The sequence below is a fragment of the Pseudonaja textilis genome, chromosome 1 (assembly GCF_049901715.1).
Source record: "Pseudonaja textilis isolate UNSWEBS1 chromosome 1, rPseTex1.2, whole genome shotgun sequence".
In the NCBI taxonomy this organism is placed as follows: Eukaryota; Metazoa; Chordata; class Lepidosauria; order Squamata; family Elapidae; genus Pseudonaja; species Pseudonaja textilis.
In genome coordinates, this window is record NC_141990.1 from 16,323,663 (window position 1) to 16,343,405 (window position 19,743).

Consider the following 19,743-nt stretch of genomic DNA (forward strand, 5'->3'; position numbering starts at 1 on the left):
GATAGTCCCAGATTGGAAGAAATTGCAGTAGAAATTCAGTCCTGCTTTTTACTTCTATAACTAGCAATGTTCTTCCCTGAAACTACGAGTCTTCTACAAGTATAGTACATATGGAATATCCTTAATTTAAGTCTTGTCATTGATCTGATAGGAAGTAGGTTTCCTGATTATCAGATAGGGGTCTCTAGAAACCTTGAATTATCCTTATTTGAATTTTGGTTTCAAATTTCTTAATTTTGATGGTTGACTGATAATTTGGATATGTGATACTAGTTAGGAAAAGAAGGGGAGATTACATTATGAAATACTTTAACAGTATAATCCAGGGATCTTCAAAACTTGACAGCTTTAAGACTTCTGGACTTCAACTCCCAGAATTCCTCCTCCAGTCATGTTAGCTCAGGAATTCTGGGAGTTGAAGTCCACAAGTCTTAAACTTGCCAAGTTTGAAGACCCTTGGTATAATGGGTCAATTGAGAGGAAAATCCCATTGTATTCAATATAATTTACTCAAAGTAGGGATGATTAGAATTGACTATTTCTCTTTATCACTAATGCTAGGTATATTATAGGTATCATAAAAGGTGTAGTAGTTAAGGTGCTTGTCAAGGAACTGCATAGCAGTTGTCCAAATGAAGTCAGAGACACTGATATAAAATAGTGGTTTTATGTAAATAATTATATTTTACATTTATATTTACAGCAGACAACATAGTCAGGACATCATGAGGTAAATTAGCACACACAGCACAAAGAAGAAAAAGGTGGGGAAAAGGGTAACAGCCTCTTTTCATCTACAGCGTAGATTGCCTCATGCATGAGCCAGCACTCTCCAGCCTATTAACTACAACTGTGCCCACAGTACAATTTACTGTTCCAGTTACTAAATGTAATATCGTAACAGTGCTGGTGTAGAAACCAGGACATTGTGGTCTCCTTTTGGCCTGAAAGCTGACTGGGTGACTTTGGACCAGTTACTTTCTGTCAGCCCAACCCAACTTACAGGGTTGTTATGGGGAAAATAAGAAGCAGGAAAATTGGATATTTTCACTGCCATGAGTATATACATAGAAAGTTGAGAAGTAACAATAATAATTGTTAAAGGGGTAACAATTCTGGAACAAGTATCACTCTAGCAATGCTGAAATTGATGACATTATCCTTAGTTAATTTCAAAAGACAGTTTTACTTGGAACAGCTTACATCCTGCATTGACAGCTTTAATATTATTAAACATAACATCTGCCTATCCTAGGTCCTTGGGAAGGACTTGATACAGTCTAAACATTTGGCTGACTACATGATCAACAATGATAATATAAACTGATACTTCGTGTCACTTTCACAGATTCTGCAGCCTGTACAGACCAGAGACTTCATAGTTGAAAAAATTGATTTAAGGTGGAAACATTTTTTCCTCTTTTCATAACATGTCATCTGGATTTCAAAGGATTGTTGGACTTCCATGATCTTGGAATCATTTGGATCAGTCCTAAAAATGGCAGTGCCAGACAGTGAATGTGGATTGTTTTTTTTTTCTATGACTAATCATGGCTATCTTAGTTTGTATGTGCCTTGCTAGTATTGTCTACCTTTCACTGGTCCCAGTTGAGAACAATTCAGCTATTAAACTGGCAAGTTATGCAAGTCATGTGTTATACTGTTCAGTTATGGCTTGTTTTGTTTTTGTTTGCTTATTTTTGCAGAAGAGGTGGCAAAACTGGAAAAACACTTGATGCTTCTCCGTCAGGAATATGTCAAACTGCAGAAAAAACTGACAGAAACAGAGAGAAAATGTACCCTCCTAGCAGCTCAGACAAACAAAGAGAATGCCAGTGACTCTTTCATCAGTCGACTGCTTACCATTGTGGCAGAATTGTATGAGCAGGAGCAATATAGGTAAGAGATTCCTTAAAAATGGTAGAGATACCATGGGTGGTTCCTGTGGTATAACATTATTAATAATAGCACAGTCAGGGTTTGCTACAACCAATACTCAAATTAGAATTCTTGGCAACCAAAGAATCAAGGTCCAGGTCTAACAAAATGCTTTTATTACAGATAATAGAGAAGCTTTTAAATTAGCTTATGGACAGGAATTTGTCTCTGTAGTTTATGCACCTGAGACAAATTCCTTGTTCAATCACACCTTAGCCGATAAAGAATCCTATCCTATCCCCATTTCCATTCCCATTCCTATCCCCATCCTAACCTAATCCTATCATCCTTATTTCTAGTTCCTTCCTAATTTCTATTTTTATTTCTTCTATTTCTATTTTGAAAGCCTGCTGCAGCATACCCAAGGTTCAAATTTGGTATCTCACTCTTTCTCTTGCCCATATATTTAACAGACTAAAAGCTGTTTCTTTCTCAGTAGGTGAAGCAGTTGTTATTGTGATAAGCTACATACTTCTCAATTTACAGCCCATTTAGCAACTCTTTGAAGTTACACTGGCACTCAAAAAAGCGAGTTAGAACCAATCCTCACACTTGTGACCATTGCAGCAGTCCATGATCAAGTCAGGTATTTGGCAACTGGCATCTATTTACAATGGTTGCAGGGTCTTGTGATCACCATTTTTGACCTTCCCAGCCAATCTAAGTCAATGGAGAAAGCTGGATTTGCTTAACAATCACGTCATTCATATAACAACTGCAGTGATTCACTTGACTACCATGCCCCAAAAAGTCATAAATTGGGCATGACTCATTTAACAACTGCTTTGCTTAGTAACAAAAATTCTGGCCCCAATTGTGGTTGCAAGTTGGGGACTCTCTGTAATCTAGTTTGAGGCTCTTTGCCTCTGAATCTCATAAGCACATTGGCTGCATTCATACATGCTTAATCTTTTTATGAAATTACCCCATTTTCCATGTTCCCTCATTAAACTATAACCGAATATACAAAACTGCTTCCTTTTAGTTAGGATATCACTAACTAAACTTAGCATTTTTTGTGAATTTATCTGCCAGGTGTTTAATTATATATAAACACAGCCATTGTGCATTATGGTTTATCAGTTGATTAAATAGAATTTTTGTTGATTGATTCTGAATGCTAATGATGAAATTAATATGATTTGGCGCCATCATCTAAATTTTAAACTTTACCATCCATAGTCCTCATTGACATTTAAATCTCCAGAGTTTCTTAAGTTTTAGCTCTTAATTAAATATTCATTACCAACTATGGACTTCTAGCTGCCTTTTTCTTTTTACTGGGTGTAAGGGAAATGTAAGGGGAAAATAATGAATAATCATTTTTCCTCCCTATTTATGAGTGTACTCTTCTTTAGAACACCATAAAGGAACTGGATTAAATTCAGGGAGAGCAGCTAATAAAATAGAACTGTGAAGGGGGATGTATATGAAAATGTGTTATTTTGAATAGAATTTATAAATTAGATTGAAATACACAAGAACTAGGTTGCTTTTGTGCATTAGAGTTTCAAGATGTGGAATTACATTCAAACTATATTTTCAAAAGACTGAGGCTTATCAAAAGCTATTCTGAGCATTATTTTGGTGTATTTTCTTGAGGGATGCATTCTTGAAAATGAACTCCACACATGAGAATGAGCAGAGTAGAGGATTAATGGCAAGGCCATCTTGCTATAATTCTGTTTCATAACTAGTGGATCATGTAAAAATAATGGCTGGACAGGAAATATTTTCAGTCTGTTAAAAACACTTGGTGGGTTAAACTACTAAGCTAAACAGTGGGTGTAACATTTCGTAATTTTCCTGTAACAGCATTTTGCTTTTTTCTCCCAAGAAAATGCAGAGTAATGACAGCTCTTGAATAAGACTTGTACATTTTGAAGAAAATTGAGTTTTATGAAATTAGTCTGAGGGCCATAGCTCTGAGGTAGTAAATGCTGTTCTTAAATTACAATTAGTATATTAATACAATTACAAACTTAATACATGAATGCAACATATATGTATATTGTCTTAATGCTGAGCTAGGTAGTACTTTGTTTTGCTGGTTAAAATATTTTGAATTAAATATTTATTGTGAGTGATTTATCCTTTTGGTATGTAAGTCCTTTTTGCTCTGCAAAAACTAGAAATTTCACTTCATATTAGTGTGTTTTTATTGTGTATGTTTTCAGCATTTTTATTTCATATAAAATATCTGCCCAAATTAGTGGGAGATCTTTTTTTTATTGATTTTAGTTTTAACAGTGGATGGTAAGGAATCATGGTGGCTGAGTAGTTAGTATGCAGTATTGCAGGCTAACTCTGCCCACTGCTAGGAATTCAATCCTGACCAGATTGTTGGGGACAATATGCTGACACTGTAAACTGCTTAGGGCTGTAAAGCACTGTGAAGCAGTATATAAGTCTAAGTGCTATTGCTATGGTAGTATTAAAAATGCTTGCCAGTTTTGGAGCTACCACTTTTGGCCAGAAATGTGGAAATATTGTGCCAATGAAAAGCTTAAGGCTTGCTGCTGAAATTTGATGGCATATGTGAGAGGTGATAAGAGAACACACACTCTCTCTCTCTCTCTCTCTCTCTCTCTCTCTCTCTCTCTCTCTCTCTCTCTCTCTCTCCCTCCCTCCCTCCCTCCCTCCCTCCCTCTTCCTCTGTCCCCCCATGAATCAAGAGTATCTTTATTTTAAAAGATGTGATGACTGACTCTCATTGTTTTCATACCGTTATATTAAGATTTGCAAACAAAAATAGCCAGAATTACCTGAAAATGCAGCCCTTTAAAATATTTTTTTCCTGAATAGAGAAGGGGATTTTACCTGGCTTCCCAATGTTTTTCTTCTGTGTGGGTGGCTTAGCCCTTAGTTTTGTGCTTGCAAATAATAAGCAATGAAAAGTATTATCTTAGTTATCATCCTTTTTTCTTTTTCTTTTGCTTGTCAGTCTCTGAGCAGATGTTTTCTAGAAATGTGAAAGAAGAAATTGCTTTAGGGTCTCAGGCATTATAAAGACCTGAAAACTAGGTCAAAGTACATGGAAAGCACCCATATTTTACTATGTCCCCACTGCAACTTATCTGATTTCTTCCAGCTTGATGTTGTGGTTAGCAGAATACCAAGTCATCTAATCCAAAGTTATGTTTGTTCTGTTCCTTCAGTGACCTGAAGATCAAGGTGGGAGACAGGTACATCAGTGCCCACAAATTTGTATTGGCAGCCCGGAGTGAAGCTTGGAGTCTGGCCAACTTAGTGTCAACAGCTGAGCTAGATCTGTCAGGTTAGTGCTGTGTATGAGCGAGAGATTGGAGAAGTATTCACTGCCTTGGGAAGATTAATAAAAACATAAAATGCCTTTGGGAGAAGAGGTTACATTTTTATCCTTCAAGAGGAGATACTCAGCTTGCAAAAATGGTACTCAGTCTTCTAACTATGAAGCATTTGTCTTTCAAACATGCTAAGGGTTTAGTGTCAGTTAAGTTGGAAGCTTATAGCTCTTTAATTTTAATGGCATGGGTGTTAGGTATGATGGTTTTCTTCATCTTGTTAAATAGTCTCTGAGACAGCAAGGAAATCAAGTGGTTGAAGATAACTGATTATTCCTTTGGTTTTCACAATTGCTTTCTGAAAGCATAAATGTCTATTCTGTAAGGCAACTATTACAATTCTAGCATTTTTATCTTTAGAAGCCTAAGTTAGGTACTTGGCCACTTTTCTGTTTTGTTTGATTTTTTTCGTCTCTGATTGAGAACCTCGTCAAAAATTTATGACTCTTCCCTAAAAGCTAGAATCTGGGATGAGACTACTGTCCAAGAGAAATGCTCTGAACTGACATTTAAATGAAATAAATAGAGCTGCTGGGATTTATGCTGTAAAATAAGTCATTTTAAAACACTTCAGGATATGTCAAGCTTCATACTGGATAGTAGTTTTATATTTTCCTAGCCAACATATTGAATTATGCTTTCTTTCTCCATTCAGGGCTCAGATGTTTCAGACTTTTTTTCCTCCCTACCTTTTTAATTTCTGTGCTTTTATGTTTATTAATTGTAATGAATTGTAATTTTGTTTCTATATCTAATGATTTGTATATACCACTTGAAAATGAGTGCATGAGAAGCAGTATAAAAACAGGCAATAAATAAATAAATAAATAAAATTATTCATTTATTATACGAGGACAAGATCTTGGGAGACTGGGCAAAGAGATACTGCCAAGGGAATGGTCAAATAAGAGACAGCATACCCTTCAGTTGGATAGTGGTTGGGGCAAGAGGCTCAGAAGAGACCCTCCCTAGTTTCTCAGGCTGTATAGGAGAAGGAGGAGAGGATTGTACTTTGAGACTTGCAAGATTTTGTCAATGTAATATATATATGTGTGTGTGTGTGTGTATATATATATATGTATGTATGTATGTATGTATGTATGTATATGCTTGCACTGGCACGAAGCCGGAAGCACCAGCCTGAGGATGGCGAGTGGGACCTCGCCAAAACATCACGAAGATGCTCTTAATCTTACACGGGAAAAGACCCAAACACACCTAGACCTACATACATACATACATACATACATACATACATACATACACACACACACACACACACACACACACACACACACATATCGAAATACCACTCATGCATCATCACAAAATCTCCAGAATCGTAAAGCCTACAAACTTGAACTTTGGCAGGTATGCTTCTCTTGGCTTCTAGGTGCTCACTAAGAAAGGATTTTTCAAAATGACCATCAGAGCTTTAGTATTTTGTATATTATTATTAACACGCTCTGATGCTAAGGAGTTCCCCTCCCCACCTGAAAAGAAATGTGTTCCAAATGCAAAACACAAGCAGAGGAGAGGAGTTTCAGTTTTAGTTTCACAGCACCAAGCAGCTTTAGTACAGAACAGTTAAGCTAAGCCATGTCCAGGCTCCTTGCTGTTTCCTTACTCACACAGCAAATACTGCTTCAGTTTTCAAACAGCCCTCAACTCACACATTGACAGGATGTTAGCCAGATGAATACTAATGGATGCTAGTAGGCAGTGGCACAATTTTTTCCCCTTATTTTCCTCTCCCAAAACTAAGCCCAATCACATAATTTCATAGCAAAGCATGGGTATAGAGCATGGAACGTAAAGTAGAATTAGCTTATCTACTTATGATTTCTATCTGGTTTATCCCAGGAGACTGACATTAATGTACAGGTAGTCCCAGACTTACAACCTTTTGTTGAGTGACCGTTTGAAGTTACCATGACATTGAAAAAAAGTGATTTATGACCGATTTTCATACTTACGACTGTTATAGAATCCCATGGTCACATGATCAGAATTCGAGCCCTTGGCAAATGGCATATATTTATGGAAATTGCACTGTCCTAGTGTCATGTGATCACCTTTTGTAAGGTGATCCCAGCCAGCTTTTAATAAGCAAAAGTTGATTTGGAAAGCTGGATTTGCTTAATGGTTGCATTATTCATTTAACAACCATAGTGATTTGCTTAACAACTATAGCAAATAGGTCATAAAATGAGGCAAAACCCGCTTAACTGTCTTGCTTAGCAACAGAAGTTTTGGGCTTTTATTATGATCATATATTGAGGACTACCTGTATCAATCTTTAACACTGTATTGCTTAAAAATGTTGCTTAAAAATAACTGATTATAATGAGAAACCTTCCTTAATATTTTTCCATTTACTTTTTTTTCCTCACAGTAAATTTCTGTATCCTAAAATGCATTGGGTTCCACAACACTAATTTCATAAAGAGTGAATACATTACCACTCAGATTGAAATTGCCCTAAGTTATTAGTTGATTCAGACAGGCAATTTTATAGGTCTACATGTACATTGCCCAAATTGCACAATCATTAACATCTGCTAAAATGAGTAATAGTGGTATATAACTTGTGTGTGATAAAATTACTAAAGCCTATTTAAAGGTAATTTGAAATTATATACTATTCTGATCCTCTGTAACTATATAAAGAAAGGGTATAATATTAAATTGTTGGGTTGTGAAATGTTCACAGATATAATTGCCAAATCAGATTCTCAATTTGAGTACATCTTCTATAGCACAGAAAGGCTCTATATAGATTTATCCAAAAGTTAGTCTTGTTGATTTTTCTAGGAAGTACTTCTGAATAAATAGATATGGGACTTCATTGGATTCCCTGCCCCCAGCATTTTGTAATTTATTTCAGGAAAAGCCACTGTTGAGGTGCAATGAGGGCTATTTTAAAATAAACCTGATATTCTGAAAGCTTTATACTGGTTGAGTTACAGTTCTAATGCATGTGACTTGGTCTAGTATAGACTGGTGGTCAAATTTCTTTTCAGCTCCATTGGTAACTGAGTAGGGTAGGACAGTGCAGTTCCCCCTTCATAATAAGCCACATTTGTTCACACAACAGAGTAAGCTACAATCTACAAGTTTGCAGTGGCTGGATTCATATAGGATGCTAAGGCAAATCCAAATCCACATTTGACTCTTGTAGGCAACGATTTGATGGACCTGATCTTTATGTTAGATCAAATGGATAATGATTTGAAGATAGAGGACCCTGTAATCTGTCTTTTTTCTAATATTTTTTTTGTCTTTTTTTTGTCATTTGTCATTTTATTACCATCCAACTTGTTGGTATCTACTGTTAGGGTCTGACTGATATCCAGCAGACATTTTGGTGTCTTCCTGATAGTTTGGAAAGCAGTTCTACCACATACCAAGCTCTGGAACGCAGAGATGATAAGAGCATTAGATATAATTACACCTGAGTGGCCTCTTGAGTGTTTATGGCTCTTTCATAATTTTGTGTGGTTTTGTGGGTTAACTGTATCCCTTTAATCATTTTTAATCAGAGTAAACATCATTATAAATACCTATTGTGAGCTGACTACACAATACATGTTTTCCTTCCTTGAAACCATTTACTGGTAGAGTTAATAATTTTTCCTCACCCATTTTTTTAATAGATGCACAAAATATACTGGGCTGAGGGCAATGTCCAAAAGGAAACCACGTACTGGTATATAGCCAACTGTGGATTTGAATTAGGTTCTGTCCTTTTTTTCTGATAGGATCTACTGCCCCAATTAGCTAGTCTAATCCCCGTGAAAATAGGAATTTGAAGTGTTTTCATACCAATGTCACTTGCTTATAGCCTATGTTCTGATGTTGAAATATGATGAATGGAAAGAGAGTTGAAGGGAACCAGTCAAATAATATCAGGGATTGTAATGCCTTTGGGGTATTTGAACAAGGGCTGCTTATTAAACCTCATAAAAAGGTAGCACATATTATGGCTGTCTCGTCCCATATGTCCCTGGCTGTAAGACCCCTTCTAATATTAGTACTACAGCCAGCATTCATCTTGCAACAGTTATAAATATCACTAATAGTATTGCTATTACTAGTTTCTGAGGTTCATGAGTTGACCCCACCTCGTGTTAATTTCTGAAGGTTCACAGCAAGCAGTGTTATCATACACTGCTTTTCACCCCTGCAAAGTAAATGCCAATAGCTCTTTCAATTTAAATCATTACATCATTAACATCTTGGCCTTAAAAGAGTAGCTGTGGGAGCGTAAGTAATGAGAATCTGTTTATATATTCATTTATTTCTAAATGTATGTTTAATAAACATACTATGACGTATGTTTAGTTTATGTTAACAAATCTTGCAGCTTAAAAATTTGACAAAAAAGCATAAAAGTAAGGAATAAAAGGCACTTGTTAATTCATGACATTACTACACTATTGGTGCCTTACTGCTTTGCAGATGTACTCATTGTTTTAACAAATGTTAAACTAAAGCAATATTAAATCAAAAATTTGTCACTCATTCTGTTAATGTTTATAATAGGATCCATAGGCTCCGAGAATTTGTACAACATTGGACAAAGGGAATACCTTAAAATAACAAATCAATATTTTAAAAATAGAGCTCTCCTGAACATTATTTTTATTTATTAATTACCCACTCTTCAGTCTGAGAAGGTCCAAGATTATTTATAGATGCATCAAAAGAAGGCAAACTTTATTGGAACTTGACAATTGGAAAAAAGGGGATGAGAAGTAAAAGAGAAAGACTTGTATTTTTACATTTTTGATAGCAAATATATGTAACATTGTAGCCAAAGGTTATACATTTTTCCTTACCAAAAAGGGATTAATCAAATAGTAGTGTCATCAATAAAAGACATTGACAAGGCATTCCATAGCTGAACAAGCTATGGAATTAGATTATTGTTTATGATTTATAAGTTATATCTTGATAAGAATAGAGCATCCTTATTTTTATTTATCAATAAATCTTTTTCTGTGGCTGAATTCCCACAACAAACTAGGCTACAGATAATCCTTGGGTTATGACTGGTTGCTTACAACTGTTCAAAGATATCACAGACCCCTCTCCTCTAAAGATATTTACAATCCGGTTTCAAGCTTATGGCCACTGCAGAACCTGTGCCGTTGTTCACCCTTAGGGATGCTACAATACCCCCGATTTATCTCCCCCATCTATCCCACAAGCCTCAGCCTGTTCTGAAGCTGGCCACTCAGCCGTGTAAAGTAGCCTAAAGAATCAACCGGCACCTGAAGTGCAGTTGAAGTCTGTAGGCTAAGGCTTACTTTCTATCCAGCCCCCGATAGCCTCCCAAGGCTTAGCCCTGCCTGCTGGTCTTTTCTCTAGGCCTCTGTGCCTAATTGAATGGCTGGCTTCAGAGTGGCCAAGGCACAGGGAAATCCTGAGGGTCAGGGAGCTGAGCATCAGGTGCTTCCAGGGTGGAACTGATTACCATATTTCATGAAAAACTTTGAATCTATGAAATCTTTGAGTTACGATCACAATTGAGCCCAAAATGTATGTCGCAAAGTGAAATATTTGTTAAGTGAGTTTTCCCCCATTTTACAACTTTTCTTGCCGCAGTTTTTGAATAAATCATTGCATTTGTTAAGTTAGTAACATGGTTGTTAAGTGAATCTGGCTTCCCCAATGACTTTGCTTGTCCGAAGGTCACAAAAGGGAATCATGTGACTCCAGGACACTGCAACTATCATAAACATCAACCAGCTGCCAAGTGTCTGAATTTGATCATGTGACCATGGGGATGCTGCAACAGGTGTAAGTGTGAAAAATGATCATCATAAGTCACATTTTTCAATGCTGTAACTTTGAACACTCACTAAATGAACTGTTATAAGTTGAGGACTACCTGTAATTCGATCACTTCTTGAGATTCATTATCTGCAATAATAGAGACCTAGCTGTAGTAGATCTACTCTTAAATCTCTCGTCTTTCCAAATCACCTGTTGATAAGTCCATTTGTACTGACGTTGGTTGGGTTTATCTGCTGTGCTAAGCCGACAACTTTTTTTAACATGGTTTTTCTCAGTAAGGCACAATTGCTTGGAATCGTAGAGATGCCAAAGCCAAAAAATACCGTACTCGGCTACAGTCTGATCTTTGTCTATGCCAGCGTTTCCTCCTTGGATTGGTTGGTTGAAGACTGGTGCTGATTGGCACTGACCAGGGGTCTGAATTTTACTTATTGTTGCCTTATTGATGGGTGTTAAAGGTACTCTCCTGCAAAGCAAAACAGTGTTTCTCCCCATAGGACTATAATAATTAGTGCTCTTCCACCAGACGCTGATCCCGAGGTGGCCATGGCAATGCTGCGTTGGATTTACACAGATGAGCTGGAGCTGCGAGAAGACGATGTATTCCTGACAGAGCTGATGAAAGTAGCAAACAGGTTTCAGCTGCAACTCCTCAGGGAAAGGCAAGCGTCTGAATGAGTTGTGGTACCTCTGTTTTAATTAGCATGGCATGGCTATTTTACCCAATGTGAATTGTTGTTATTTTGCCGGCTCCTCTGGGAACTGACAGCAGACTAGAACTTGGGTCTCCCCATCTCTAGTTCAATATCATCATAGCATACTAGCCTATTTCTACTGACAGGTCAGGCACCAGGGAGTCAGAGCAAGCAAACAGGAGTTTTCCAAAGAGGCTGTTGAGTTGTTGGAGCTGATGTAATAATCATTTGGCTTGATTGTATGAGGCCAGATTTTGTGGATGAAGTTAAGAATGTACCTACATTAAGAGGATGGTTCAGGTCTTTCTTGAAGCTGTTAGGAGGATGAGAACTGTTGGATGAGAAGGAAAGGAAAGGATATTCTAGATGAATATTAGAAGAAATTTTCTGATGAAAATAGCTATTATAAACAATGGAACCATCTATTCCAGGGAGGGTCACACTCAAGTTCCAGGAGCCGGCCCGCCGGGTGCTTAGATCTGGTCTGCGGGGCTGCCCCACAGTGTCTCTGCCAGCGAAAACAGAGCTCAGGATGGCCTGTGTGCAGCTCTCCTGAACTCCATTTTCGCTGGCAGAGGGTTGAGGAGGCCATCACAGCCAAAAACAGAGCTCGGGGGCACAGGTGGCCCCTGCAAGCTCAATTTTTGCTGGAAGGGGTTGCAGGAGACTGTTGCAGCTGAAAACAGAGCTCAGGAGCCCATTTTTGCTGGCAGAGCACTCAGACCACCACAGGTGCCCCCGACACGAGTGACATCGAATGGGCATGTCCATCCTGGCCCCCCAAGGTCAAATTCAACCCTGATGCAGCCCTCAATGAAATCGAGTTTGACACCCCTGATCTATTTGAATGGTAGTAAGTTCCTTCTTGCTGGAGATTATTAAATAGAAGCTGAACAGTTACGTGTCAACAATCCTTGCACCTCAACCACCATCCTGATATAACTGCCTTCCAACTTATGCACAATTCTTGGATTTGGGGTAGTATTTTTAATGATTTTCCTCAGATGTGGTTTGGTTTGGTTTGGTTTGTAAAATTAAAGGATAATTCGGAGGGTGTGTGTGTGTGTGTTAAATCTTTCTCAATCTTTAAAAGAGTCTAGACAGTGCACAGAGGACAACAGCAATAACCCAATAAATAGTAAATAAATCTATTATTCCATTAAAAATTATCAGTTGCACATCTATAGATATTCTACATCTGGTGCCAATAATTCTCATCAATTGAGACCCAAAGGCCTTCCACAATAACCAAATAAATTCTTAGATTGCTACACTTTATAATCTAGATTATTTGATCTGCTGACCATTTTTAGTCTATATTTCATTTATCATAGAACCATGAAGTAAAGAACCTTAAAGATCATCTGATTCAATCCCCTGCTCAGAGCAGAAATCCTCAGATCACCTCAGACAAATAGTTATCCAGCCTTTGTTTGAAAACTTCCAGTGATGGAGAAAGCAGGCTGTTCCACTGCAAAATAATTCTTACAGTCAGTAAATTACTCCTTAGTTCAGGAGTGGAGTATTGCAATGTGCTCTACATGGGCCGCATGTAGAAATTACACAGAATTTACAGTTGTTCCAGAATATGGCGGCATAAGCAATAATAAGACATGCCACTATATGTCCATGTAACACCTCTGTTCTGGAAGCTGAACTGGTGGCCTGATGGCTTCTGAATGCATTGTAAGGTGCTGATTACCATCTATAATATCACCTGATTATTTGAGGACCAGTTATCTCCTATAGTTTCTTCCTGCCTAATAAAATCTGGCAGAATAGGCACGCTCCTTTCAATTAAAAATGCCATCTAGTGGGATCTAGGAAATGGGCCTAATATGTTGCTGTGCCTGCCCTCTGGCATTCCCCAGAGATTCATAAGAGTCTCAGCAATATGATATTCTAGAAGGCATTAAAAGTATATCTATTTTTCCCAGGCTTGCAGAATGGTGACTGGTGAGCTCTTCTGATATTTTTGTTCTATTTGTATGTTTTTACTTTTTCTGGACACACACTCCTTGTGGGTATTTTTTTTTTTTTTTACTGTTCTAGCCTTGTTGGAATGTAAAGTGTCCAGAATTGTTGGGAGTTAGATGTTCTTATCTTAATGTTTAATCTTAGTGTTAACAATGTTTTATTTTCGCGTAAGTCATCCATATAACTTTACTATTAACTTGTCATTCTGTATCTTAAGTTCTTATTCCTCTTGATGCACATGGGTATATATACATGATGTATATAATAATTTCATAAAACAGAATAAACTCTCAAAACATATAAAATGTAATATAAATATTATGTAACCTGCTTATGGTACCTTTGAAATTCTTATGTCTTTACGAGTAGTCCTCAACTTACGATCATAATTGAGCCCAGAGTTACAGTTGTATGTTGTGTTCATCATTAAGCACAGGTCACCAGGTGACCTTGCCCAATTCTTTTTTTTTTTTTTTGGTGTGGCAGTCATAAAACAAATGCTGCAGTGATTAAGTGAGTCCATTGTCCACAAACCAGAAGTAAACACCAATTTCTGGCAGAAAAAATGCTGTAAATCATGGTCCTATGACTGAAGGACACTGCAAAAGGCTACAAATGCGGGCCTCTGGCTGAGGACCCAAAATACCTCAAAGTAACTGTTTGGGGCGGGAAATGGGCCTTTTAACCACCCAATAGAGTGAAAAATTGAATTAAAAATATACATATTTTTAAACATTTAAAAAAACAGATTATCTTTGAAGATTTCAACAAATACAAGGGTTTTTAGCACATTACATTTGTTAATTGATAAGTTGTTTTAAATCTATCTCAGATATAGTCTACATCTAGCTAACTACCCTGATGTCCCCTCCCTTTTACTTCACTCCAATTTAAATCCTATATTGGTCTAGGCATTTTTTGCATCTGATGAAATAAGCTGCAGTTCACAAAAAATTGTATCTTCTAATAAAGTCTGTTAGTCAAAAAAGTTGCTCCCGGACTCTTTGATCCTTTGCCTTCTTTGTGTGGCACAATTTAAATGTTTCTGAGTTAATTAACTGCTGTTATTTTCTTGTGTTCAAAACAATTTTCAAAACATTATTTGGAATTGGTTTTGGACTGTAATTTATTTTGAATCTGGCTTCCATAATGCCTTGGAAAAATAATAACTGATCTAGGTCAAAAAGGCATTTGGATTCAACTGTAATAATACAATATGAAATTATTCTTCCTGCTGCTTCCATACCATGATGTCCTTTCTGTTTACTTTTTTTCCCCTGTGGCTAGTCCTTGCTGATGCTCTTGTGCTTACTGCTTGATAGGTGTGAAAAAGGAGTCATGTCACTTGTAAATGTAAGAAATTGTATCCGCTTCTATCAAACAGCAGAAGAGCTGAATGCCAGCACTTTAATGAACTACTGTGCTGAGATAATTGCTAATCATTGGGTAAGCATTAAGATATTTTTTCAAAAAGATATTTGAGGATTTGCATCCTTATTTTTACTTCTAATCACTAAAAGTATAGCTGTTATCCGTGTTATCTATGCATCTGTATAAACTTTGAAATTATGTTAAAATATTGGTATGTTTTTGTTGTCACACAACATATTTTTTCTGAACCTTGCTTTGTCCCAATAATCTATTCTGTATCTCAGAACAAAGATCTTACTATGAATGCTCTTTTGGATAAAAACAAAAAGAGAGAACCTCCTTGTATGGAACAAGCCAGCATGTTAGAGAGAGATTGTTTAGCTTAACCTCTTCCATGATGTTCTAACTTTTCTTGTCCCGAGAAGTTTTATTTTTGCATGAGGAACAAGCTGTTTTTTTCCTCACCAGTGGTGACTGGCTACTTAAAATAGGAGGTCATAGCATTAGCAGCAGAAATTTGTATTGAAAACATGAAATTCTGTCGAATTGCAGCTTAGTTCAAAAATGTTTTCTCCTCTGAAAACATTTTGTGGCGTGGAGAAAATGCCTCATTAAAGAACATCAGCCTGCACGCTGTCTTCAGATAAATATGCTAGTAGTTTGGGGTGATGAAATGTGGGCAGATGTTCTTAGAACTGTGATCCAAGCCTTAGGGAAACAGTTGTGTACAGAACTACAACACTGGTATTCTTCAGGAGAGAAATTTTAGTGAATCAAGGGAGGGTTGTTGTTTTCTCTTTCTTTCAAAGCAAGAAATTTTAGATGTTCATTTTTTTTTTCTCCTGCAAGGTCTGATTCTCATGTGGAGACACTAAAGTACGGTACTTTTTTATAAATAGTTTGTGCAGCTTGCATAGATAGTCTTCAAGATTTCTAATTGAAAATGGCTAGTATGTAAGACAGTCTCCTTAGTCTTAGTGGTCTTCTAACACCACAGCACATATTTTAACTTTGAAGTTCCTTAATTAATGCCATTACTTTGTCATGTTGAATATTTATTTTGTCATGAATATAACTCCTTGGGTCTCATTCTTTTTGAGTTTATAGGTTGATCTAACTATGTCATTTGTAAAACTGAGAAACCTAGATAGCCTTATCCATCTGCTTCCAAGTTGAGACACGTTTCTTAAAATATTTCTGTTTTCTGAGATAAAAGCAGATGCTTAGAATTGTTTCTTGCCTTTTTAGTGAATCTTGCTGAACTTTTAATCAGACGTCTGCTTTTAAAAAAATCCATGCCTTCCATACATTGGCAGTTCAACTCCGAATTCACGATCAAAATTGCTCAGTGGCCATTCTCATTTATAACGTGGTTCAGAAGACAAAGCTAATGCTTGTTGAGATCAAGATAAAATTGTATCTTTTTTCCCCTAATGCTTTGTAGGATGATTTGAGGAAAGAAGACTTCAGTAGTATGAGCGCTCAGCTCTTGTATAAAATGATCAAATCTAAAACAGATTTCCCTTTGCACAAAGCTATTAAAGTGGAGAGAGAAGATGTTGTTTTCCTATACCTTATTGAAATGGATTCACAGGTAGGATTCATTTATTAACTAATTAGTTTATGTGCCAACCATCTTGCCTAGAGGGGACTCCAGGTGGTTTCCAACCAAATAAAAGCAATATGGTAAAACATTAAAACAATAAATATTAACATTAAAATTGACTTAAAAATTGACAAAGATGGCAAGGAAGGGAGCAAGATGCACTCAGGAAGGAGGTGGAGTCTTGTTGCATTAACCACTTTAAATATGTCTGCCCCCATTGGGGGCCCAGGTTAATTGGCAGATCCAGATTTTCAAGGCCTTTCAGAAGACCAAAAGGCTGATTGTGGATCTTTCCTCTGGCAGCATGATATTCCAAAGGGCAGTGGCCATGACAGAAGAGACTCTTCTGGACCTCATCAGCTAGAATTCCTTGACTGATGGAATCTGCAGCATATCCCTTTTGTGATGGGTGGCTGGGCCAATCCCACTGAGATGAGATGGTTCCTCAGGGGTCTAGGACTTTTAGGCTCCTACCATTGGCCGTGCCTGCTTCTCCAGGGTTTCACCTCTCCATTATTATCCACCAGCTTTTCTCCTTGGCTGGCCCTCCCCCATCCTTTCGCCCTGGCAAATGGGCCACGGCCCCTCCGTCCCCGGCCTTTTGGTGCAACCCATTCGTCGACGTACAGTTCGTGTTGGGCATTTGGCCACCCGGGACAGTTGTCCCCCAGCCAATCGGCTGACTGCCAATGGTAGCAGCCAGAAGCCATGGTGCAATCTTGTTAGGAGAAGGAAGGGGATGGGGTGGAAGAGTGGAGAGGGGGACAAAAACTCCTTTGGATGAAGCCAGGTTATTTATGCCTCTCCCAACCCCGCTTTTCCATCCCCTCACCTTCCTTCTAACAAGATCATCCTGTGGCCCATTTGCCAGGGTGACAGGATGGGGGAGGCTCAGCCAAGGAGAAAGGCTACTGGATAATAATGCAGAGGCGAAACCTTGGAGAAGCAGGCATGACCAATGGTAGGAGCCTAAAAATCCCATTCCGTTCCTCAGATAGTCTGGATGTGACATCTTGGAATATTTCTAGCATACATGCACTTTTTTTTTTTAAAGGAACAATTGCTAGCAACTGATACTGATAAAAAGTAAATAAATTAAAGGATTAAAAATGAATAGTTTTTGTTATATTTATTTGTAATGCATCAATTTCAGTATTTCCTTAACCATTTTAAGATGTGTGGATTTCAATGCTAACGGGGGTATTCTGAGAGTTGAAGTCCACACATCTTAAAATGATTAAGGTTAGCAAACACTGATCTAATTGAACTTTTATCAATAGTAATAGCACTTAGACTTATATACTGGTTCATAGTCCTTATAGAGTCCTCTCTAAGCAGTTTATAGAGTCAGCATATTGCCCCCAAAAATCTGGGTCCTCATTTTATCAACCCCGGAAGGATGAGTCAACCTTGAGCCGGTGGACTCGAACTGCTGGCAGTCGGCAGTTAGCAGAATTAGCCTGCAATACTGTGCCACCACAGCTCTATAAGAAGCTGTTCTGTATATTGACGCCATTGATCCATAGCCAGTTTCTGTTTCCTTCTGATTGTCAGATTGACTCTAGATGAATTGTAGATCTTCTGCCAAACAGAAGGCATTTATTCATTAAGCTATGGCTTCTGCCATCTCCTAAAAGTTTCAGTATGCCTTTTGGTTTCCCGTCATACCTAGCATTTCCCTTGGGAACAAATATTTGAATCCTGGTTTAAAATACTGGTAACTGCTTCTGTTCCTTGTGTTACTACACTGGCTGACATCTGTCCACTGTTTCTGTTCCTGCAGCTGCCTGGGAAATTAAATGAACTGGATCACAATGGAGACCTTGCTTTAGACTTAGCACTTTGTCGAAGGCTGGAAAGCATTGCAACTACCTTGGTGAATCACAAAGCAGATGTGGATATGATGGACAAGAAAGGCTGGAGTTTGTTGCACAAAGCAATTCAAAGGGGTAAAGATGTTTATACAGATCAGGATGGGCTGAATTTAATAGTTGCAGGCCTTTGAATTTCTCAACAGACAAAACCACTAGGAATTCAGAGTAACTGTTGCTGCGTTCAATAAGGTGAAAAGACATTTTGCTTAACTATGTTGCACAAGCAATCATTGGCTGGTTTCATATATCATGCAAGGCCAAAAGCCATGTTAAATTGATATGATTGCATTTTGGCTTAATATGTCCTTAGGGCAGAATTGAGTTTTAGTACAGATAGTCCTCAACTTAACGACCACAAGTGAGCCCAAAGTTTATGTTGCTAAACGAGACAGTTAAGTGAGTCTTGCCCCAGTTTATACCTTTCTTGACACAATTGTTAAATGAATCCCTGCAGTTGTCAAGTTAGTAACATAGTTATAAAATCAGTCAGGCTTTCACATTGACTTTGCTGTCGGAAGGTCACAAAAGATGATCTCATGACACCGAGGACACTGCAGCTGTCATAAATATGAACCAGTTGCCAAGCATCTGAATACTGATCATGTGGCCATGGGGATAATGCAGTGGTCGTAATTGTAAAAAACTGTCCTAATCACTTTTTTCAGTGCCGTTTTGTAACTTCAAATGGTCACTAAACAAATGGTTGTAAGTCAAGGTCTACTTGCACCATACACAAATTCCTTTCTTCTGGCCTACAGAGGTAGTGAGTGAGGTGAGCAATTTTAGAGCAGAAGGAGTGGGTGATCCTGGAAGTCTTCATTTTGCCATTTTTCACCTTTTACAGATTATAGTGGCTTCTGTTTAATAAGAACGAGGATGTAAAACTTTATGGGAGCTATATTTGGCTTTTAAACGAAGCATTGAAGGCTATACACACACACACACAAAAGCAGGTCCAGGATAAAAAAATGTATACTTTTATGCAATTTACATTAAATTAATTAAATATATTTAGTATATTTGCTCGGGCAGGGTGGTGGTCTAGAGTTGTAGACACTCAGCTCACAGGAGAATGACAGTTGAATCCTCAGTAACAGCAGACATTTCTCTATCAGGATGCAAAGAGAAAATTGCTACAAACTCCACGTAGGCATCAG

The 19,743-nt window shown here is 37.7% G+C and overlaps 1 protein-coding gene across 2 annotated transcripts in view; it reads left to right on the plus strand.

Moving 5' to 3' along the window:
- The window catches only part of ANKFY1 (ankyrin repeat and FYVE domain containing 1), a 58,382-nt gene that overhangs the window by 7,498 nt on the left and 31,141 nt on the right, over window positions 1–19,743 (plus strand). For both annotated transcript variants that reach the window (XM_026708706.2, XM_026708707.2), the window contains exons 2-7: window positions 1,707–1,899; window positions 5,097–5,215; window positions 11,590–11,725; window positions 15,058–15,181; window positions 16,551–16,700; window positions 18,496–18,661. In XM_026708706.2, the coding sequence (XP_026564491.1) occupies window positions 1,707–1,899; window positions 5,097–5,215; window positions 11,590–11,725; window positions 15,058–15,181; window positions 16,551–16,700; window positions 18,496–18,661 (888 nt within the window). The remainder of the gene's footprint in view (window positions 1–1,706; window positions 1,900–5,096; window positions 5,216–11,589; window positions 11,726–15,057; window positions 15,182–16,550; window positions 16,701–18,495; window positions 18,662–19,743) is intronic.